General features: G+C 42.7%; 1 protein-coding gene across 4 annotated transcripts in view; it reads right to left on the bottom strand.

Annotated features, from left to right (window-relative positions):
• Positions 1–13,253: 13,253 nt before the first annotated feature.
• The window catches only part of PLAC1 (placenta enriched 1), a 213,453-nt gene continuing 201,744 nt past the window's right edge, over positions 13,254–24,962 (bottom strand). For all 4 annotated transcript variants that reach the window (XM_043458471.1, XM_043458473.1, XM_043458472.1 and 1 more), the window contains exon 2: positions 13,254–13,979. In XM_043458471.1, the coding sequence (XP_043314406.1) occupies positions 13,382–13,921 (540 nt within the window). In that variant the 5' untranslated portion in view covers positions 13,922–13,979 and the 3' untranslated portion in view covers positions 13,254–13,381. The remainder of the gene's footprint in view (positions 13,980–24,962) is intronic.

The raw sequence follows: 24,962 nt of genomic DNA, 5'->3' as shown, positions 1-24,962 counted from the left end.
TAGAAAAAGCCGGCTCCGGGGGCGTGGCCACGCGGCGCCCACGCCCCCCCCCTCGGCGCGCCGCTCCCGGCCCGGGGGCGGAAAGGGGGAGGGGAGGAGGGGAGCAGGGGAGCGGGGGAGGGCTGGGGGGGCGGGGTGTGTGTGTGTGTGTGTCGGCGCTCCACGCCACAACCTTGGCCCGCAGCCGGGATGGGGCCGAGAAGGGCACGGGGCATCCAGTAGAGCCGGTACAGAGTCGAAGAGCCGGGGTTCAGGGAGAAAAAAGAATGGGACACGGCAAAGCCACGGGCACAGGGTAGCGCGGCGCGCGCCCAGATGTGTAGGACGGACGCCACCCCGCGCCCACTGGTCCCCTCGCGGTGCCCCCTGAGCTGCCCGTAGGGAGCGAGGTGACTGAGCAACGCCCCTGGCGCTGTGCCGGCTGGGGGTGCCTGACTTGTTGGGAGAGGAAATGGGGCGGAGGTGCTTCGGACCGCGTGAGCGTTGCGCTTTCCCCAAGCGTTTGAGGCCAGCCTAGTGGGGACTCCCCTGCCCACGCCACCCCTCCAAGCCCTCGGGGAGAGCGGCCCCGGGGCGGGCCCCGTACTTGCAGGCCGTCCGCTGGGGGCACAGAGCCCGGAGGATGGAACAACTGTCTGCACCCCTCCCGGTCCAAGAAGGGGAAACAGTTTTAAGGTTGACCCGGGGCAACAGGAGGGAAATGAGCCCTTATTGTAAATGCTAACGGCTGTTAGGGACGGAGAGTTGATTTTCTTAGGTGAGAATAGTGAGAATAGTATTGAAGGTAGGTAGGAGGATGCCCTTAGAAGATGAAGGCTGGAGTGGAGAGGTGAAATGTCTGCAGTTTTCAGATGATACAGCCTACACGCGCGCACATTGTGCCAGACAGAGGAAGCGAGTGTTATAGTGTGTTAAGTTGTTACATCCAGGTGGGGGATAAGTGGACGTTTGTTGTACTGTTCCTTCAACTTTCCTGTCTACTTGCAAAATGTCATAATAAAAAATTTGTGAGAACTCGCTCTCCTCGTTAAAAAAAAAAAAAAAAAAAAAAACAGCGCCTCAATGCTGTCTAGGAAAAGGAGCGCGACTCCTTTCTCCCTCCCTGTCCCGGGTGGGACAAATCTGTCAGCACGCAGGGCTCAGACCAGCGAGTTCTGGACGGGAAGGGCAATGGGTAGCGCTGGCCGGCAGCGGCCACCGCCCCGGACACGGGACGCAGGCCCGGAGGCACCCGGGGGCCTCGGGGCAGGTGGGCGGCCGGGGCACAGCGCGGCGGAGGAGCTGCCGAGCGCGCCGGTCTGGGCAGGGGGCTCCGCGGGCGACTCAGCCAGCCCGGGTGCGACTCCGACTCGCTCGGCTCAGCTCTGCCCAGCCGCCCGCGCGGCGGACGGACTAGAAAACGGATGGGCCGCGGGGAGCTGGAGCCGCGCGCCTGACGCCGCCGCCGCGGCCCGGGTCCCCCACGTTCACCGAGGGTGGCTAGGGCTGTAGCGGCCTGCGCCCTGAACTCGGGGTGGTGGGGAATCGCGCGCTGCACTGGAAAAAAAAAATCAGGTGCTGAAAGAAAAAGAGCAACACATACAACACACACACACACACACACACACACACACACACACACAAAATCAGTATACAAAAATAAAACCACGGATTCTGCCTTACTAGGCGCTCAAGTTTCTTGAGCTACTTAACTCTCGCATGCATTTTCCTGAGGTTTCTGGAGCGCCGATGTCAACTGTTAATTTCTTTGCAAGGGCGATCTCGCAGACCCGAGGCGCTGCAAGTGCTGCGCGGCCTGTCCCTTGCCTCTGCGGCTGTTTTCTTTATTTTTTTAGAGGTGGGGGGCGGGAGGGAGAGTAGACTCTCCCAGGGTTTGCAAAACTATTTTCAAAAATTAACCAAAAAGATTTTACAGGCCAAGATTTGATTTTCAGGAAAGGTTTTAAGACTGCAGTGACGTGTAAGGGTTCGGTGGGTGCTCAGAAGTTATTTCTAAATGCTAATTTCCCTCTGAAAGTTTTCAGAATGCTTCGTGGACAGGGCTGAAAGTTTGTCGAGCTGTCAGACGTGACTGAACAAGCTTCTAAATCCTCAGATAGATCATTTATAAAGCTCCAGTGTCCTTGGGGTGAAAGACTTTTTCTGGGCTTTTAAGGCTCGGCTTCGTGGGTAATTTGCTTGGGTTGATCTAACTGCGCGCAAGCGTGCATTCCCCTCTTTGGATTAGCAGAAGGGCAGACACTTCCAGCACTATAAGATAAAAGTGGAGTTTGTGGCACGTCCTCCAAAGGGGGGGAAAAAAGCAAGTTTCCTTTATTAAACTCTTCTTGCTACATCAGCAAATTAGAGAGCCAGTTGAATATTGATGAATGCTTTGAGGGTGAGTAATATGGCTACAGGCCGCAGAAAGTGAGGGCGGGCAAGCTAAGTATTTACTCAAGTGAACAATCTTCGAGTATTTTTCAAATATGATGTCTTAAGGATTTCCTTAGGTTTTCTTAGGACCTCTGAAACAAACCCTGATTCTGCAAATGGCTTCTCATTTTAGTAGGCCCTTCCCAACCTCACAAAACAGAAGTTGCTCTAAGAGTCGCTTAGAAACTCAGCCTGGCATTAAAACCCAGCCGCAGCCCACCAACCCCCAGTGTCAAGGAGGGAACTTCTCGCTGGGCAACCTGGGACCCCCAAATGAAGTGGACACCATTCATTATTTGTTTTTTTTTTTTTTTTTTTGGTCGTTTCTGAAATTCAGCTTCAAAGCAGGTATTTTCAGGAAAATAGCACATATTTTTTTCCTCCCTGAAACGTTCAGAAATTACCTTGATAAGAAATAATTCTAGTCAGCGGTGGGAGGAGAGTTTTAAAAAATCTCTGAAGGCTCTGAAGGTGCAGCTGAGGAAAATAAATTAGCCCTAGACTGGAGAAATTCAGCAAGGAAGTAACCCATAACAAGGTATTTAGAAGAATTTTTGGAAAGTGTTTTCTGAAAAGCAATTGCAAATAAATCTTTGGAATTAGATACTAGGAAAAGGAGTTGAATTGAAAATCTTTTTTACACTGTAAACAAAATGTCTAGAACTTAGCATTTTCATTTTAACTAGAAGTGTCTTTTGTGATTATGTTTTTCACGAAGGCCTTGAGTTAGGGAAACAATATTTTCCTTATGTTGTAAATATCCAGAAGTCTTCAGAGAGATAAAATCAGGATAGAGTTACAGATTTAACAGAAAGAAAACAACTGGAATTGTGTTATGAAGCTTCTACTGTGTTATTTGTAAAAGCTTTTTTTTTTCAGGGTTCAAGAAAAGGCTAGTAGTGAGCAGAAATAATAGACTCATGCCTGCCCTACTGTCAGATTTAACAAAAAAGATAGTGCACCTTAGTAATTTTTATTTTATTTTGAGAAATTGGTTATGATAAAAAATAGCTTTTTGCAAAACTTAGAACTTTGGGGGGGGGGTGGTGGGTGGGAAATGTCAAATCTTAACTTCTCCCAACCCCATGATCTCACCAGGAAAAAGTAGAATAAATTAGTAAATTTTTCCTTTCTGCCAAGGAGGAGCTTAGTAAGTCCTTGATGGCTGTTGCTTTTGATTTCGAAGTCTCTTTTCAAAGATGCGAAATCACTGCCTTCAATACTGCTGGGATTTCTTCTTTAAACAGGGCATGTTTTTCTTGTTGGGTGTGCACTATTATTGTCTTAATTATTCCTGGATTTTGGCCCATGAAATCAAAGACTCTCTCAGATGACAGAAATGATCGGATCTTTGCACAAAGGAAGGCCACAGTGGAGGGGTGGAGGGTGACTTTAGTCTCTACACTGTGCTGGCCCTACAGGGTCCTCATCCTGTAAGCCAGCTGGACTCTCCTTTGCACCAGGGTGAGCTCACAGCACAGTATAATGACAGGGGCATGGAGATGAAAGCCCACCTCCTGGACAAGATTTGGTCACTTGCTTTCACCGTAAACATTATGATCAATTTCTAATCTTACACTTCTAGCACTTTCCTTGAGCCTTATTACCTAATTATACAGAAGAAATAAAAACAAAAACTCAGTATAGAGCAATGTCAACACGTCAAATGCAATTGGATTCAGGGAAGCTGAAGTGCATTTGGACAGTTGGTTACTCCTTTTATATAAAAAAAATTTCTTTTAAAGCTCCAAATTGGCCAGCACCAAGGAGGTGCTGTCAAAAGCACAGAGCTCCCCAAGTTGGAACAACTTCACTTTTAGGATCTTGCTACTCCTAGGGGAAAATAATATCTCGCTGGGCAGAGATAGGAGGAGGGGACAGGAAAGTGAACAGTGCTAAGGGATGCTATCTTTGTTTGAAACCAAGATGTGTTTTCCAAACCATGAAATATTTGTTGAAATAGGAAAGGAAGGAAAGTCAGTGTGTATAACTGAAGCATTAATATTAAAGCTATTAATGCCAAAATATCCAGAACTTCTTCTTCTTGTGTCCATAACATAGCTGTTTGCATTAAAAAAATATTTAAAAGACTTAATATGTAGAGTTTCTAGGACTGGTGGGAAATGTCGTTTCTTTTACCTCCTGTCTCTAAAATAATTCTTGCATTTAAAATCAGGTGGGATTTCACAGTAGCTAATGATCAGGGTGAGCTCCATCCATTGGCAGGAAATGGAGCTGGAGATCTGGGTCCAGTTTTCCATTTTAGCATGTGCCCTAAACCCAGGGCTTCAGCAGCTTCCTTAGCTCAGCGTCCCCAAGGAATGCTTAGGCCTCAGGCAAGGAAAGAGGAGGGAGGCAGAGAATAAGGGCAAGGACAAAAAAGAGAAAGGAGGAAGGTGAAAGAAGAAAAAGAAAATCAAGTCCTTCCCCTCGTTCCTTCTCTGTCTTCTAATGCAAACCCTTAACTTGCCACCCCTAGGTCACCAAGGTAACCTTCTCAGCCTCCCTGTTCATCTCCCAGCTTAGTTTGGCCCCTCTCACCCTAGTTCCTTAAGTTCAACTCTAAAAACACAATTCTGATCATATTGATCCTTGACACTAAAAAATCGCACAACGGAAGTGTAGTCCTTGAATGTGGCCTTCAAGGCCATCTCTAGCCTGGCTTTGATCCGCCCCTCTAGTTGTACCCCTCCACCCTCCAGCCACAGCTTCCATGCAGGAGATTTTTGCTCTTCTCATTTCCTCATCCCTCAAGGCTCAGCCCAAATGCCATCTCCTCCCTGAAGCCTTCTCAGATGATCTCAGGTTCGAGTTAACTGCCTCTGGCCTGTCCCGTCACAGCACATTAATAAAGCTAGTCATTCCAAGTCTCTTCCTAGCAGATAGGAAGCCCCTAGAAGGTAAGGACATGCCCATCTATGGATCTCTTCTCAGCACTTTGCACAATTACTTGTGTCAGTTGGTGTCCAATGCAGATTTTCAAATAAATGCTACCTGAGAAGGGAAAAGAGATGGAGGGAGTGAGGGGAATGTCGTGTTGTGTCGGTGGTGAAGCTTGTGGCCAATATCCTCAACAGTTGGCTTAGGTGCCCTTTGGTACCCTTGGCGCCAAGGGTTGTCTAACCCAAAGCCAACATGGTTGCTTAACAAGTTGGTCTGATATTGACATTTGAAACTCATCCCCTTTAGTAATATGGAATTAGTTTATTTTAAATTAGCTACTCAGGACTAGAAACCCTCTCCTGAAAAACTACCTCCATCATTTGATTTATTTTTATTTTTTATTTTTTTGTCTGTGAGGCACAGTGTATGGGATCTTAGTTCCCTGACCAGGGATCAAACCCGTGTCCCCTGCATTGGAAACGTGGAATCTTAACCCCTGGCCCACCAGGGTAGTCCCCCACCATCATTTCATACTTTTAAGTTTCAAGCTGATTTTTGAAGGGAAATTGCAATTTGAACGGAATGGGGAAAACAGTATGTTCAGGGGCCTGCAGATAGAGAAGAGTTAAAAGGAGAGAGACTCAGCAAGACAGAGGCTATCTTTTGGGGAATTAGTTGGAGGTTGAACTGGACAAATAACGTCTGCCCCTCCAGGACAAATAGATTAGAGGGGTGTGGAAGTAGGCAGAGGAGTCTTGATTTAATTATGGGACCGTGAGGAGTCTTTGAAGGGCCTTGAGGAGTGTGATGTAATGAAAACTGTTTGCAATAGATTCACTGGGCTTACCTGGTAACTCTACAAACTAAAACTGTGATAAACCTAGGACGATCGGAACCATTGGAATATCCTCGTCTTCGTGCACACAGGAGTGAGTTTTCTTACTGGAGAAGAGGGCAGATGGAAAAATACTGCTTCATATATGCCTACTGTGTATCAGGTGATGTGCTAGACTTTCTTCCCCAGCAGCTTTTCTCTTTCTTCCTCTCCCTACCCCCTTTTCTTCCCTTTTTTCTATTTCTCAGACAACTGCATAGGCCCCCACCAAAATATACCCCCCTGCCCCTGACTAGGACTTGACTGGCCTTTAAGGATAATCAATTTCCTGTGACATTAGTCATAAAAATATGTTTTAAAATACCAGTAAATATCAGGCAAAAAAAATTCACCAAAAGAATACAGAAATTAAAAAAAAAAAGAATACAGAAATTTAACCTCATGTGCTGATTTGATGGAACAGAGGAATGGAAACACACCTTCTGGACTGAGGCTAATCGTTTTGGTGATGGCAGAGCTTCAAACTGAAGAATGTTTTTTTTCATGGGCAGCTAAAAAATTGCCATTAAATATTTTCAAGAAGTTAAAACAACACTGAAAGCAACTTGGGCAACTTAAATATTCATTGTAGTCGCTGTAACCAAATATCCCAACATATTTGAGCTTAGGTGCTTCAATATAATCAGAAAAGTGTGATTTCTCTATAGCTTGGTAGAGCAAAAATTAAGCAGATGAAATATGAAATGAACACGAGAATTAATTTGTAGCTTGGATCATAAAATCCAGATTTTTGAAGAGATAATTTTATTTTGATTGCAGACTGCAAATCATTATAGGGAGTTAGTGTAGGAATGACATTGAGGCTTACTTTTGGGTCAATTTGTTCCCAACTTGACCCTCTGTTGGTAGTGGGGAGGGCTGAGGTTTTTCTAACCCCAAAGAAACCAGTCTCACTATGGCTTTAGGACTTGGCTTTAGGACTTATTTCTCCTCTCCTCACACTGGCTTTCTTTCAGTATGTTGTCATGTAAATGCAGTTTAGAAAACAGAATATTCTATGGGCATTACTTGGAAAATAAACTTTTAAAGATGTGTATGTATTTAAGTTGTAGAGTTACAACTCAAAAGAATTCTTGCTAGAAAGAAATACGTATTTGGCTAAAAGTCAAAAATTTTGAAGTAACTTTAAAAGGTGAATAATTTACATTAGCCTGGTGTTTATATAATAGGGTGTGTGTGACAAAGTTAAAATAACATTGAAAATAACTTGAGTCATTTAAATATTCCTCCTGGTAACTGTAGAATATAAGTGCTTTTGAAGGGGGGAGTGGTAAGTTTTTAGACAGCTGGCAGGGATTTTTTTGTGTGTTCCTTTACATTTGAAAACTGGTATTAGCATTTAATTCTCTGACTCAGAGCAATTCCCCCTTGCCTGTCAGAGAACATCTACAAATGAAGGCTGACAGAGCCAGGCAGGGAAGGGCAAGCCTGTCATTTCACTTCCGGGAACTTGTTTATGAAGCCTCCTGCAATCCCCCACCTGCTCAGACCCTGTTAGCCCCTCTCAGTTCCTGCTGTTTAATAATTCTGGGAGCTACTCTGATTTCATTGCATTACCCTTCAGATAAGTTACAGGAACTTCATCATTGGCCAAGCCAGATGGTTGTGGATTGGATAGGAACAAAGCAAGAAAAGAAAGAAAGTAGTAATGGGAAGAGTGATGGTGGGAAGCATTGTGTTAGTATATATATATATATATATAAATCAATGAACAAAGTCCCCTGCCACTCAATTTTGAAGCTGGCTAATGCCATATATATATATATATAGTGTGTGTGTGTGTGTGTGTGGCTCAGTCGCTCATTGTGTCCCATGTTTTGCGACCCCATGGACTGTAGCTTTCCAGGTTCCACTGTCCGTGGAATTTTCCAGGCAAGAATACTGGAGTGGATTGACATTTCCTTCTCAAGGGATATATAAAAAACATGTGCATACACATATATATGACTCAGATTCCCCCATCTCCCCACTCCCACTGAGTTGCATTAGGACATCGTTGGTCTGATCTGAACTAGCATCATCATTTATGTTATTTGATTTACCTTTTACACTTTTCCCCTTTCGCTTTAAATGTCTTCAGCAATGTCGTCTTAGAAAAATAAATAGAAGCTTCCTCTGGAATACTTTTCACCAGTCAGTCGGGCTTGTAATTTGCAGCTGGTAGGACTTATTTTCCCCAGAGAAGGAAAATAGACCCGACAAAGGCAAGGGTACAGCAGTGACTTATCATGTATTTTTCCACCCAGGCTGTGTCCTGCCATTGATTGTAAATTGATTGTATATACACAGATAAATTGAAGAATGTCTCATTTGTGGAGTTAAGGTCATCACTAGGATGGTCCCCAGTGATCCCGCCTCCTGGTGCTCCCACCTTTGTATAATCCCCTTCCCTCATGTAGGGGCTGGACCTCCAGAGTCACTTCCCTAACAAATAGAACATGGCAGAAGTGGCGAGATGTCACTTCTGAGACTGGGTTACAAAAAGCCTGTGGCTTCCAACTTGGACTCTGTCCCTCCTCTCCTTCCCTCCCCCTTCTCCCACTTCCTATCTTTGTTGTCATTATCATCTTCAATACCATGAGAACACTCAGGCAGCCTATGGAGAGGCTCACAGAGAGGAAGTGAGGCCTCCTCCCAACAGCCCCTTGAGTGAGCTTGGAAGTGGAATCTCTAACCCCAGTTGCATCTTGAAATGACAATTTGATGGCATCTCCTCAGAGATCTTGAGTCAGAGGCACTTGGCTACATTGTGCCTAGGTTCTTGATCCACAGAAACCATGAGAGAATAACTAGTTGTTGTTCTGGGGTAATTTTTTTTGTTTTTTGGCTGCACCAAATGGCCTGTGGGATCTTAGTTCCCGGACCAGGGATTGAGCCCCCTGGAAAGTCCTGTTTTGGGGTAATTTGTTATTCAGCAAGGGCTTCCCGAGTGGCGCTAGTGGTAAAGAACCCATCTACCAATGCAGGAGACATAGGAGACACGAGTTTGATCCCTGGGTCGGGAAGATCCCCTGGAGGAGGAAATGGCAACTCACTCCAGTATTCTTGCCTGAAGAATCCCATGGGCAGAGGAGTCTAGTGGTCTTCAGTCTGTAGAGTTGAAAAGAGTCGGACATGACTGAAGCAACTTGGCATGCATGCACGTTGTTCAGCAACAGATAACTAATACAGAAAGTTTTATAATTGTATAATCAGTGTATAAGTTTATAAGCTGAAATCTGATCATGAATTGATCAGATTTGTTTTCTGAAAAAGTTGTAGAAAGTCACAAGACTGAAAGCCCTCTCCTTATGTCTCTCTCAGTCTCTGTCTCTCTCCCTGTCCTCTCTTTCTCTCCTTTATGGGAATAAACAACTATAATTACACTTTAAGCAATATATCATAAAGATCAACCATAGGGATTGCAATGCTAATTCGATTTAAAGAAAACAGAGAGAAAGAATTAAAAGATGTTACTTCATAAATTAGCCTTTCTTTAAACATTTGATCTTTGATGATGTATTTCTTTTTTTTTTTTTTTGGACAGTGTATTTCTTATAAACATGGTGTGTGTGCGCCTCTGTCTGCGTGTGTGTGTGAACATGCTGTGTTTAGTTTAATGCTTGGTCAGACTTTCATTCTTGATGGAGGAATGGAGGGATGGGAGTATTGACATGCAGCTCCAAAATGGCCTATTAGTTAACATTAGGGATAAAAGACTCTTTGCCCTTGACATTTATATATACTTTATACTGTTTTTTAAAAATCTGGTTTGCTGTTTTATAATTAGTATTATAACACCCTGTTTTCAGGGTATAAGGATTAAAATTTAAGTGTTACTTTGACTCTCCTTCTATCAGTGAAATAGTTTAAATTATTTGACAAGCAATTATCATAACACATGGTTTCAAACATTTTTGGCTTTCCCAGAGAGTGAACAGAATGTGAAAATGCTCATTTCTTTTGAGGGCAATAAAGCATTTCTTATTATTATCACAAATATGATTAAAACTATGTGGTAGATTTTTATAAAATCATGTCACTTTAAAAGCGAAATGGACATTAGCACAATAAAGGAAGAAAATACCATTTTAGAGTGGCATGTCAAAAGGTAAATAAATTAGCCAACTCAAAATGTGGTTTTTTCTTAAAGCATTTTTATCTTCCCATCTTTTGAATGGTTTCTATGCTTATGAACTTTCAGGCCCTTTCTCAGTAACAGTCACCAAACAGGCTTGAGCACCTACTGAATACCTTCACCAAGTACTACATAAGAGAAAAGCAACACAAACAAGCAAACAAATAGGACAGGGTCTCCCATGCTCAAGAAGCCCATGATCAAGCAGAAAAGATCAAACATGGAACTGAAATGGTTGAAGTTTGCTTTTACTGAGTAATGACATGTGTGAGTCAACAAGTGCAGATTACTCTTGAATTCTGAAAAAAATTACACCTAATTATACAGAGATTTTTACCCAGGTAAAATATGATTCTTGATACAATATTGCTTTGCATCTTTGTTCTTGCTATTTCCTTTGCCTAGAATACCTTTGCCCTCCATCTTCACCTGATGAAATCCTCTCTTTCACTTAAGGCCTAGTTCAAATGCCCCCGATTCCATGAGGCCTAGGCTTATTCCATCTTGACTTATCTGCTGCACTGGAAAAACTAACTCACCCAGGTCTCTGGTCTAGAATCCCATGAGTCACACTTCTTTCATCTCTTGATCACTTCTCTTTGGTATCCTTTGTTGTCTCTATCTCTTTTTTGCAACTGTGCCTTGAAGATTGAATGTTAGGGAGTTTTCATTCTCTGATCCTAATCGCCTAGATTCATGTCATCTTCCCAAGGCTTTATCTCCCAGTAATTACCTCTTATACCCTTTTCTTGAGCTCTAGTTCAAGGAAGCTCAATTTCTTGAACTAATTCCTGGACATGTTCCCTTGGATATCACTATCATCTCCAACTCAACTTGTCCAACCTGGACTCATCTTCACCCCTATCCTCTACCCTCATTCCAGTTTCCTTACTTAAAGCCAGAACTGACCATGTCTTCTGAGCTTCCAGGGCTCTAAGTGATGACATCTTCTTTGATTCAGTCTCTTCTTTTTCACCTATATCCTGTCAGACCTTAGCTCCAATCTCATGGCCTCCATGAAGCCTGTCTTCTCTGCTTCAGGGTCTGGAGTCTGTCACACTCCAAATTTGCCTGCACAGCTCAATTTCTCTCTTGATCAGGAATGGGGCTTCTATAGACATTTAACTGTTTCATAGGCTAAAATGAATGAAGTCTTATTGTTCTTCACTTGAAATCATTTTCATTTTCATCTCTTCCTACACTTCTACACCTTCCCCTGTTTGTTCTTCTCATGTCCTGTCACCTAACTTACAGCCCTAACCCACTACGTGTCTTCCCATTAACAGTGCACTTAATTGCCCTGTGCCAGTTCTTAGGCTCATAAAGGATGCCCCTTGTCCTACTTTCTGCTTAGCCAACTCCTCCTTATCTTCTAAGAGTGAGATCACTGCCGGTCTCAACCAGGAAATCTTCTTGGATCTTTCAACCCAACTGGAAGCTTCTCCTCTCTGGGAGGGAGTGTTAAGTGTAGGGGAGGAAAATGCATTTCGGAGCTAGTCCAACCTGGGTTTGAATCCCAGTGATGTTACGTATTTACTGTCTAGCCTCAATTTCTCTGAGACTCAGGTTCCTCATCTAGAAAACAGAGAAAATAATTTTTATCTTGCAGAGCAGTTGGGAGGATTAGATAAGTTCATGTGTATAATGTATCAGGCATATGGTAACAACTGTTATTAGCGAGTAGGTCTTGAGTGTCCTCCAAGGCTGATACGTTGCACAGCCCCAGGGGGTGTCTCCACGAATATTGCCCCTTGAGGTTGTCAAGTGCACCACTTGCACATGTAGTCCAGGTGTACTATATCTAGTACTGACAGTTTGCTATGTTATTTATAGGTGTTTTAGTGTTTAATAATCCATAAGCCTCTGAAGAAAGGTTGGGGAAGGGCAGTCCTCATTCTCTTGTACACAGCCTTGTTTATTGCTACTTTTCTACCCCATTTCTCACTGCTGTCAACTGCCCTCCACTCCAATTGCATTGGATTAAACTAATTGTTGTTTCTCTGATGGCCACATCCCTGATCCTCAGGCCTCTGAACAGGCCCATTCTCTGGGCTAGAATAGTTTCTAGCTCCTTAGGCTTATTTACTTGTCTTCTCCTGATTTGACCGTGTTAGTCTTGTTCACCAATGCATGCTCAGCATCTAACATAATACCCAGAACATAGGATGAGGGTGCTGTTCGTTGAATGAACACATTGTTTTCAGGGATTGTTACCTAGTTTTCCTCAAGAAGGGGCAGGAGATTTTTAAGTGAACAGCTGTGTTTCTTCGATGGCCATGACTGCAATATACTGGGTATTTGTCCCCCCTCCCTAATTTGTATGTTGAAATCCTAACCCCCAATGTAATAGTATTAGGAGGTGGGGCCCTTGGAAGGTAATTAGGTCATGAGAATTGAGTCTTCATGAATGGGATTAGTGCACTTATAAAAGAGACCCAGAGAACTCACTGTTGAATAAACTGGTGTACCTTCCCTTTGCAAGTCTTTGAGAACAGTAATGGATAGCCAGGCTTGGCTGAAAAATTTCTGATCACATAGGTTGGGCAACTTTTCAGAGTACTATCGGTCTGTGACTGAGTATAAGATCTACCCCTTGGCCTCAGGAGTTTACCTTCTAGTTGGTGGGATGTGAGTTGAGTGATTCCTAGAACCACTGGTAGTTTATAAATCACTAGTGTGAATTCTGCATTCCATGGACAAAAAGTGATACAGAAAAGTGATAGATCAAACTAAGAAGGTATGTGGCTAAGTGCTAAGTTGGGTGGTGTAGAGTTTCAGGGACATGCGTAGACAGATGGAGGGATTCATTGGGGGCCCTTAAAGGAGAGAGAAGTCATCTTAGAGAAAGGACCAGGCACTCATATTTGTAAAGCACTTAGATGAGTGTCTGGTGCATAGTAAAAGCTTTGTATGTGTTTATGAAATAAAAATGCCCAACTGATATTTCTATGCCAGCAGGATTTTATTTTTTCCCTAAGAATATACAAAAAAACTTTTTAAAAAAGCTCATTCATGAAATCACCATAAGTTGTTCTTTCTCAAAAGCACACATGGGAGGGTCATAAGAGCTTCTATTTGTCTGCTTGATGATGTGGGGCTCGGCTCTGCCCTCTTTCATTGTAGACACAACGCAGACAATAGCAGTTGGGCCTTTGGCTGGATTGTGACAAGGTGAACACTTCATAGCATGTCTCGCCATTTCGGGTTGTGATCCCTCCATTGGGGGCCAAATTCCTGGAACAGGCCATTGTGAGCCATGGGGAACATATCGGGGCAGTGCATGACACTGGAATCACATACGTAGATGAGGTACGCTTGGAAGTGTAGTATATCTCGGTGCTGTAGAGAACCGTGTCCTGGGAGATAGCCTTGGCCCTGATACCACATTCTGTCACACGGTAGGTGAATTGGTAGGCATATGGCTGAACATGGTTGGCAGGGCAACCCAGGCCCAAGTGTAGCTCATGGAAGTGCACATATACGTCGTTGTTCAACATGAAGGGGTGTACCGTGACCATGAACCAGTCTGTGGAGCACAGTACAGTCATTGGATTTTGTCCGGAACAGGCTGAAAACACAGAGGTGAGGATGATCAGCTCGAAAACTTTCATTCTGGTAGCTTATCAGGTAACGACTCTCAGGAAACAGGAAGCTATCCCGTGAGGAGTTCTAGAGCACACAAAAACACAAAAGGTAAATAATTTTATTTCTTATGGTAAGTTCAAACATGACCATTTAAAATAAACAAAAGTGGCTGCAAACTAGTACAGCCACTATGGAAAACAGTGTGGAGATTCCTTAAAAAACTGGAAATAGAACTGCCATATGACCCAGCAATACCACTTCTGGGCATACACACTGAGGAAACCAGATCTGAAAGAGACACATGCACCCCAATGTTCATCGCAGCACTGTTTATAATAGCCAGGACATGGAAGCAACCTAGATGCCCATCAGCAGATGAATGGATAAGGAAGCTGTGGTACATATACACCATGGAATTTTACTCAGCCGTCAAAAAGAATTCATTTGAACCAGTCCTAATGAGATGGATGAAACTGGAGCCCCTTATACAGAGTGAAGTAAGCCAGAAAGATAAAGAACATTACAGCATACTAACACATATATATGGAATTTAGAAAGATGGTAACGATAACCCTATATGCAAAACAGAAAAAGAGACACAGAAATACAGAACAGACTTTTGAACTCTGTGGGAGAAGGTGAGGGTGGGATGTTTCAAAAGAACAGCATGTATACTATCTATGGTGAAACAGATCACCAGCCCAGGTGGGATGCATGAGACAAGTGCTCCGGCCTGGTGCACTGGGAAGACCCAGAGGAATCGGGTGGAGAGGGAGATGGGAGGGGGGATCGGGATGGGGAATAAGTGTAAATCTATGGCTGATTCATATCAATGTATGACAAGACCCACTGGAAAAAAAAAATAAAATAAACAAAAGGCCAGGGACTTCCTTGGTGGTCCAGTGGTTAAGATTCCTTGCATCCACTGCAGGGGACATGGGTTCAATTCCTGGTCCAGGAACTAAGATTCCGTATGCCATGCAGTGTAGCCAAAAAAAAAAAAAAAGAGGCCATTCTTAAAGCATTGGAAAAAAAATTGAAGAGAGTAGAACTTAAATGTTCTCACTGAAAAGAAAAAAAGCTAAACATGTGAGGTGAGGGATGTGTTTAATTAACTCAATAGGGGGAATTCTTTCACAATGTAAATGTATGTCAGATCAACATGTTGTACACTTTAAATCTCTTCCAATTTTATTTGTCTATTATACCTCAATAAAACTGAAAAAAAATAAGAAACAAAGGAAAATATCGTTGTGAGAGGGAACTGAATTTTTATTTCATTGTTGGAACCATGGGTTTCTAGATAACTACAATAATTTCTTTAAATGACTTTACCATGTTGTTTTGGTATAAAACACAACTCCCTCACATATACAATGAAAGTCTACACTGATTAGGAGTAGCATTCCTTTGTGTGCAACCCCAACAAAAAAGAAAACAAAACTGTTTTCATGCCAAACATTAAATAAGGTGACAGAAAATAACAGTTTAATTCAAGCTGACAGCACTTTCCTCCTGAAGGCCCCAATGTCCTCCCCTATACCATACTAATGAACTCTTCTCTATTGCCGTCTTTTGGTTAGCAACAAATTTAATGAAATGAAAACCCAGCAAGAAATTGTGGTTTATTTCCAACAAACAAGTGGCTCACTTAAAGGGATCAAATGAATGCTTTTAAAATGCCAGCAGTAGCATCATAGGCCATTAAAACCAACAGATTCCCTAATATATTCCTCAGGGCACCTTGTAAAATAGTGAAATTGCAGAAATAAAAACATAACGGTTTTATTTTGACATTTCCCCATCCATATTACACATGAAAACTACACAAAAGTCCCATATTGAAGAAAGCAAGTCATGGGTTTGCACTTTACACATTGATTGTCAAGGCATCTCTTAAGGTGTTCTTTGTGGCCATGGCTTGCACCTCATGGAGTCATATGCTTTGCTTGACATTCTTTTATTTTCACTGGTCTTTTAAATTTATTTTCTTTTTCAATAGGAAGCTTTCTAGCCATTTCCCAGTCCTATTGCTTTTACCTCCTAAAGAGTGACAGGCAGAGTAATAAAAAGGAGTCAAGCTAAGAACAAGTGTCTAAAGCACTGCTTCAGAAGGGGTACACATGAAGAAAGAAGGAAGGAACAGGAATATCATCACATATTGTTCAACTCAGCTTTCATTTTAAAATTTTAAAAGTGAAAATAGAATAAATCAAATAGAAAAGTGCCTAAAATTTCAAAGGAAATGTCTATGCAGGGTTTTACTTTTGTTCCTTGATGAGTTAAGTAATCCTTGAGTAAATGAACTCATTTGATCTCTTGAGTGTCTACTATGTGCCCAGCACTGTGCTAAATAAAAAAGCATCCTAAGAGAGTTCTTTCTTCCCCTCTTTCTCAGTTGCAAAAATGCAGCTCTTTATCTTCCTTTGATACTGATGAATTTGCTGTTTTCTTTAATGGCAGAGGAGCCCACTAGCCAGCTGCTGTGGCCTGGATGAAAAGTTTTGTTTTTATGTCAGCACTTGATCGGATTGGTGCCACTGTCTTTCCCTCCCTTGTTACTGACTCCTTATTCTCTTGAGGATGTTGAGGTGTAAAGAGAAGCCTGAGAGGTTTACCTGGCTCCTTCCTTTCCTCTTTGTTCTGAAATGTCTCTCTTAAGACTATTTTTTGGTTTGTTTTTCAAACCAAAGCAAAAAAAGAAAGAAAAAGAAAAAGAAAAAACCAACCAAAAACAACAGCAGCAACAAACCGAACACTCAACCTTCTTACCCCTCCAACAAACCAACCAAACAAAATAAAGTGATGATGACCACAGCAACAACAAAAACCAAGTCAATTCTGATGCCAGCTGCTCCTGGATAATGACTCAACAGCTAAATAAACAAGCTACTTGCTCCAGAATGATGTGTATTTGCTGAGGTTGCTTCTGGAAGCTGAGGTCATCACTCCATCACTGCTGCACTATTGTCTGGGTCTCAGGAAGATCACCTTGTCCTGAGCTCGCTTTAGGAGCGTCCTTCTCTCTCTCTCTCTCCCCCTCTTTCCTCCTTCCTTCACGTCGTCTCACAGTCTGGACCTATTTGCCCTGAGCAAAAACCTCCCTTTTAAGCACTTCCTGGAATAGGTCAGGGAAACAATCCTTCCACTCCAGTTTTGTTGCTCAAACCCCAAAACTGAGACCAAGTTTAAGGCTGTGTTCTCATCCAGGGAGTTACCCATCAACTTCTTCTCCTTCCCTTGAACATCTTTTCTATCTTCCCTTCTCCTCCTTCTCATGGTTAATCCAAAGAGAATTATAAAAAGCCCAGATTGTCTGAGAAACATTACAGTTGCCCCCAAACCAATCATTTTAGACTACCTCACTCTCACCCCCAATATTAACTTTTTGAATTACGTTCACTGAATCAGTCTTGAAGGAAGGGGTTTAGTAAACATCACTGAGTTTGGGAGTTTATTTAGCATAGGACAGAATTTGTTTCCTCTGATTTTCTTGTAACCACAAGATTGCCACAAGATTGGAGCAATAAATGTGTGTGACAACATAGCTTGGGCTCAGATAAAACTGAAAAATGAAGTTAGTGGGACCTATGTTTAAGACTGCATCTCTAGGGACTTCCCTGGTGGTCCAGAGGTTAAGACTCTGTGCCTCCAATGCAGCGGGTGCTGGACCGATCCCTAGTTGGGGAACTAAGATCCCATAAGCTGTGTGTGACCAAAGGAAAAAAAATGGCTGCATCCCTAAGGTGAGAGAGAGGAGTTGGGACATCACGAGAGAGCAGAAGGCACTTGCTAATGAACTTGCTAAGGCTTAGCTTAATGCCGCTCTTGGGGAGTTGCTCCGTTTTGCTGAGCACAGGTCATCAGAAGTGGGCAGCCTCCCTTCCCTAATGCCTGCAATTCCCAGGGAAGTTAGAGGGTGTGTGTGTGGGAGTGTGGGTGTGAGTTAAGGGATGGTTATAACTCATTCACAACACAGTGTGAATTCATCAAGTCAGCAGCCCTTTCTAACATCCAGCTGAGATGTGCTGGTAGAATGGGATCTTGGACTTGACTGGGGAGGGAGAGGGTGGGCTTTGATTACAGGGTGAGGGGGAGCAGAGGAAAAAGAGGGTTGAAGGGCTAACGATGGGAAGGGGGTGAGAGAAGAGAGGGCTGTGCGGGATGCCAAATGAGAGCTATTTTTAGCCATAGTTGGGTCTGTGCACAGCATCGCAGGAGCTGAGGGAGTTGAGATTTGGGGAAGAAATAACTGCAGAGAGGGGAACGCTCACCCTGGCTTCTTAGAGGAGGTTGGACTGTTAGAAAAACTGCAAATTATCCCTGTGACATCCCAGAATCTATGAGTTTCGATGCATTTGTATAACCAAACAGGGCTCAGCTATTGGTACCTACAGTCCTGAACTGAACTATAGAGAGGCCAGCAAATCCAGAGCTGCTAATGACACGTGGATGCAAAATGTTTGCTTTCCTTGTAGCTATAGAGTACAGTAGCTTTCTGTTTTTCTAAATGTGGTTTATGCATACACAGTTTCCATCAGTCCTTTCAAAAGAGTTTTCCTCCTTTCCCCTTTTAAAAAAATTCCCGAATAAGCCTAAATCTTAATACATCTTTTACATTAAAAAAAAAGAAACGTTTCATTCTGGGAATATGAACTCTATTTCTTAATGTCTTACAAGAAAGAGATTGAATATTGGTCTAAACACAGAGCATTTTTAATCTCAGGGAAAAAAAGATACTTTTCAAGAGAGACAAAAGCTGAAGTCCAACTTAGTCTTGTGATGTTGGTGAGCGAATGGAGATGTATAACACAAATCTCCTTGAAAGCAGACAGGACTTTTGCCTCCCCATCGCCTCTGATGTCGTTAAAGACACATATGAACTCTTTGCATGGGGAATGGGGAGGGGAATTAGCTAAACATTTCCACATCTGGTTTGAGAACAGTTTGGAAAAAGAATTCACTCCATAGGCTCCTGGAAGCTTTTGGGGTCGACAGTTATTTATTTTTAAAATTCAGTATACTCATGACAGCAGAGTTATCACTTGTATATTGTTTTCCCAGAATCTTGTTGTCAAAACAAAAGGAAACAGAGGGGAAAAGGAAACTCCAAGGCAGTATGCAATTATCTCAGGGAAATATAACTGTCAGGGCATTGATTTGCAGCAAAGTTTGTTCACGCTCTTGCAGCTGATTTGAAGAAAAATGAATCTGAGTTGGAATAAAAATCCTTCTAAAAAATAAAAACAGAAGAATCCTAACACTCTGTGGACCCTTTAGTTTAGAAATTCAAATAGTCACATGTTGACTTTGCCCAGCCAACTATCTCAAAGCTTGGGAGCCTTTTAAAATTGAGGCCCAGTTTTAAAAAATTACTTGGTTTGCTGCTCTCAAAGAAAGTGAGCATTGTGATTATATTAATGATGCTGAAGTTACATTAAGGTGAGTTAGAAAATTAAATTACTGCTTTGGTAGAATTTACATTCATTCTAAAGAAATCTGGGCCCAGTTTCGTTTTCTAGCCTCACGAAGCAAGCTGTTAAAGTAACCACACATTATTCATTGTTTGGTGAGGAAGAAGAATTATGAACTGCTAATGCTTAACAATGTCCATTCTCTCAACCGAGGAAAACACCTTGACTCAACCCTAGGAAAGATTTCATTCAAATTAAACTAATCATTAAAAGTGTTTTTTTTTCCTCTGATTCTAAAGGTGGAAACAGTGGAGGGAAAAAACTGTAGAAAAATTGGGAGATATAGAAAAAAAAGAAAGCATTCTTTGATCTCAAAATAATCATTGTTAAATTTTTAGTTTCTATACTTTTAGTTTTGGGGGGAGCAGAAAAGTCTATATAAATATATATGATCCAAAGTCGTTTCTGGAAAAAAAAAAAAGGGCAAGGCTTTTTGAAAGCTGTTTTTAATTTTTGACATTGAATTTGAAGGCAATCAAAGCATTATTTTTGTTTGGGCCATCTGGTTTTGTTCTTATAATCTGTTAAGCTATCAAGCATAGTTTAAATGTCATGGTTCATCTCATGCACAAATAAAGGTTGCGAAATAAGTAAGAATCCAAGCTCCTTGTAAGAGAGAGAAGTTTTCGCTGGGTCATAAATTTGGTTACTAAAAGGTGAGGAGTCTGATGTGAAATCAAGTCATAATAAACCTATGAAACAAGGGTAAACCATACCCTGACTGAACATAAGCATTTCCAATAAATATAGAAAGCTGCATTTTGGTGGAAATGGCAAATATCAGGTTATGGGAACTCGCTCCCTTTCGTGAAGAGAAGCTGAGTTCAGTTTTTAAAGTTGAACGAAGGGATGTATTTCATAATTTCCATAAAATGTAAGGAAAATCCCAAATGTGTGCCCCTAATCCAGTTTATGTGTTAATTTAATAATTTATTTGAGTTTGATTTTTCAGAAAATGACACCCTTTGCCACAAAGCCCCAGAGTCCCTTCTCATTTCAAAAGACAAGGTAAGTTTGTGTCTGGGCAGAGGTTGCAAGTCCGCAGCAGCATAGCCGCCTTTTTAACCCATTAGTCATCTCTGGAAGGATGCCCAAACCAGAGAAAGGCTCCTTCGCCCAAGATGACTTCCGGGTGTTACCATCAGAAGGCCGGGGACTGAATCAGACGCTCCTTCAAGGGCTTCACCACCTCTTTGATACACCTGTGTCAATAAACAAGGACTCTAGATGGCTTTCAAAAATGGTCAGGCACATTCCTCTCTCCCTTTCAAAATTGGGATTTTTGGGTACAGGTTTTCTTAAAGTGAGGTGCACGTCTACGGCCCCAGCTGAAGGATGGCTTAAGTCCAAATCAAACCACAGTTGACTACAGACTGTTTGGCTGATTTTTACCTGACTTGACTAATATGTGGCTCTCCCAAACCCAAAGCTACCTTGTGTGTGCCCCCACCCAGAATGTGGCCACTTGGTCCACGTGTGTACACCCTGACTGAGGCCATTCACCATCCCTTGGCTCCCGAGAGGGAGAAAGGGTTTAGAAAAGGTTTCTTTGGTAGGAAAGCTGTTGCCCATTGTTAGGGAGCCTATAGCTTGGGAGGCTTGCTTGCATATTGGAATAGGTAAAGAGGCATTGCCCTGAGGCCAGGACATTGTAGGAAAAACAAATCCTTCTCTCCCTCTCTCTTTCTCTCACACACATATACAGGCACACACAGATGGACAAATGGATGAATACACAGACACACACATTAAGAAGAAAGGAAAACCCAAATCTATTTCCTGCTGTTGCCATGATCCTTACTATTTTTTCCCACCCCTTAATGCTTGGGCTGTAAATTCTTTAGGGAGCTGAGTCTTGATCTACTATAGTGTCTGGTACATGGTAAATACTCAGTACATAGTTATTGGATAAAAGAATGAAGGAACCACCAGAAATTACCATCTTCCCCTGTGCCTCCTTATCCAACTCCTAAAGGCCTGAACCTTGTTACTGGCTAAATCTCTCCTCCACTCATTCCCCAAACTCCTCCTTGAAGTCCTGGGGCAACAGTGAAAATTTTCTTGGTAGAAAGTGTGGGGCCCACATCAAGAGTCCTGCCCACTTATCCACCTGCCTATCTACTGAGCTTACTGATGCCAAGGGCTGTATGTCGGCCCAGGCCAACTGTACCCACTGCCCTCTCGATTAGCTCCTAGCCAGCTACTCCAAACGGAGCCAGCACTCCGTGCACTAACTCCCTGACCCGGGTCACTGTCCTCCTTCCTGCTATTAAGCAACCAAGCAACAAGTATCAGCATGCCTAGATGTAATGGGAGATTCACAGGCTACCCCCACTCTGATGGTATCAGATAAGTGAATGAAGTCAACCTCTGCACAGAAGATAGGTGCAACTTTCTCTGGTCTGGCTTTACATGGGAGGAGAGAAGAAATTCTTAAGACCACCCAGACCAAGTCAGGCAACTGAGAGACACAGTATCATCAGAACTGAAAGTCTCAGGTCCACAAGGTACTGAAGAGTGCTGGGTGCCTAGAAGGGGCTTCCTGGAACCACTGGGTTGACTGAAGCCAGTGGACACAGATCTCCTAAGTCGCCCATGGATGGATTCCCTTAGCTACAAGGAGGAACCAAAACATGGGCTGGATGTCTGTTCCTCCTTATAGCTCATCTACATGTCCACTGTCAGTTCTGAGCACAGAGGTGGAAATCAAAAAGCACCAGAGGTTTCTGAAAAATCAGAGGCAAGATGGATTAAGTCTTCCCCAGCGCAAGCTGACCCTTGGCTCACTCTGGGCCAGACTCGCTCAATCCACTCCACCAACTCTAGACTGAGAGAGATCCAGGCAAACTCCAGGTTTTGTTTCAGTGCCCCCAGCCTGAGTGCTCCCCTAGAATGCTTTGAAGTTGACCCCATCTCCACATGTGCTATTGTATTTCACTGGTAGATATCACTCTCCACCTCTGCCATCTGTAACTTTTATATAACAAAAATTTGACTTTTGGTATGATAGGTCCTTATCCCAGAAATGTTGAAAAACTTAAGACAGAGTGTCGGCTTGGTACCTTCTCTATGCAATTAGTCTTTCATTAAAATAGATACATGATATGTTGAACCTGTGTTCATCATCTGTCTATTATAATGTATATATATTTAAAAGTAAATATATAACATATAATGTTAGGCTAACCTGTTACATTATTATATCTGATAATATATACATATGTGGTATATAATACTATTAAAATATATATTAACAACAAAAAGAGGAGGGTCTCTACTCCTGAAAATCTGTCTTCCCCTTAACTAAGAACAAAGGCCTCTTTTCTGAAAGATTTCTCAAGGGCCAAGCTGTTGAACTTACATCATTTACCTATAAATGTATATGTGTGTATATATATACACATATACATGTGGAATTATGTCCCCTCATATTCATATGTTGAAGTCCTCACCCCCAGTACCCCAGAATGTAACCTTATTTGGAAATAGGGTCTTTATAGAGATAATGAAATTAAAATGAGATCATTAGGGTGGGCTCTAATCCAATATGACTGATGCTCTTACTAAAAGGGGAAATTTGGACACAGAGGGAAGATGATGTGAAGTCACAGGGAGAAGACAGCCACATGACTGGAGCGATGCATTTACAAGCCAAAGAAGGCCCAGGATTTTCATCAAACATCAGAAACTAGAAGAGGCAATGAAGGATCCTCTCCTAGAGCCATCAGAGAGAGAGCATGGCCCTGATGACATTTTGATCTTGGACTTCTAGCTTCCAGAACTGTGAGAGAATATACTTTTGTTGTTTTAAGCCTCCCAGTTTGGGCTACTTTGTACAGCAGCCTTAGGAAACTAATAAATATATTTTTCCAACAAATTGAACAGACACACATGCCTCCTTCCTGAGATAAGAGTTTGAAAGGATGAACATTCTGACTCTTTGTCTTGTTACAACGTTAAATTCCCCTTGGGATTAGGAAGATACTAACTAACCAGGATTGGAGACAGGAAGTTATAAAGAAAGGAGGCTGTCTAAAGGTACTGTCTAAAGCTGCTGGTGGTACTGGATGCTGCAAGAGAGTGAAAGGAGGGAGGGAGAGAGATTTTAGTGTAACATCAGGAAGGCTTTTTCTAACTTTAAAAGTTGTCCAAAAATGCACAGAGAAGTCTGTTGTAGAACTAAGCTTCCTTGGTTCTCTGCAGGCCTTCTGGTAGAGTCTGGGTGGTCACTTGTCAGGATGGCTGGAGAGGGAATTCCTGTCCTATGTGGGAGGTTAGATTATAGTGTCTTGAAGGCTCTATCACCAAATGCCGCATGTGTGTTCCCATGTGTGTGTTCGTAATATATGATCATAACTCATAATGTGTTCATAATCATGTATTATAATGTGGTCATAATTAGTGCATATATTATGAATACAGGCAGGAGAGAATACACACACACACACACACACACACACACACACAGTATGCAGTTATTTACATACATCTTCCTGATATATACAGGACTACACAATACAGCCTCACAGGGACCTGAGTCTTCAGCCAGGTTTTTGTTGTGACTGGCCCTTGTTGATATTGGTGGCAGTGACAAGGATAAGGTGCCAGGGGAGAAGGGAGGGTGAGTCACAATGTAGCCATCAGAATGGGGCTTACTGTCTAGCTCTAAATGATGGGGGGCTGACTTGACCTTTTCAAGCAGCACAACTTCTGAAAGTCTCACACTGGGGGTTCTCTTTACAAACTTCCTGCACTGAATGGAATGGTTGGGGCTCTGCTCCTTGGAACTAGCGTCATAGCTACAGGGCAAGTGCTCAAAAGTCTAAATATTCTCTATTCAACCTAGAAAGGAGTGGGGGGAACAACAACCCCCCCCCCCGACTCTTTTTGTGCTTCTTTGCAATGTTCTAAGCAATTACAGAATCCTAGGATTTTTGGAAGTTTGTTTCAATATATATGAGTCACATGTGGCAATAAATCTCTCCTTTTTTCTTTAGTTTGGCTATCTTTTCTGTGTATAGAGACACCCCTCCCATAGAGTGTGTTCTCTCGTTATCTCCGTTGATCCTTGCAGCAATCCTGTAAGGTCCTCAAAAGCAAACATCACATGTTAAAACTGTGGAAATGGGGGCCCAGAAGGGTGGAGACTCTAGGCCTTGGGCCTTCCCAGGAGCCTGCCTGGTTTCTCTTCGCCTTTACGCCAGATACAAAATTGGAAGATACTATAGTGAGCAAATCATTGTGGCAAGGAAGGGAAAGTCCTGCAGTGACTTGACCTATGGACCACTGCTTCAAGATACGTGGCGAACTCTGCGTCAGTGCTGGCGGCTGGGTTGTTTAGGAGAGGGAGAAGAATTGACCCTCAAACTCAGCCAAGGGAGCAGAGCAAACAAAAGGAACAGAGGGCCTTTGGGAGCAACTTCCCACAGCTGCGAAAAGCTGAGAGAAGCTCTAAGAGGGCAAATGGCAGTGAAGGGCAGAGACCGAACTTTCCAGAATAGCCCCAGGTTTGAAAATGATAAGAGGAAGAACAGAGTATTCACAGGCTGAAGATGGCAGACCTGTTAGACAGAGGCTGAACGTGTCATTTGTG

Source organism: Cervus canadensis, chromosome X, assembly GCF_019320065.1.
Source record: "Cervus canadensis isolate Bull #8, Minnesota chromosome X, ASM1932006v1, whole genome shotgun sequence".
Lineage (NCBI taxonomy): Eukaryota > Metazoa > Chordata > Mammalia > Artiodactyla > Cervidae > Cervus > Cervus canadensis.
This window is presented reverse-complemented; position numbering and strand designations above follow the sequence as displayed.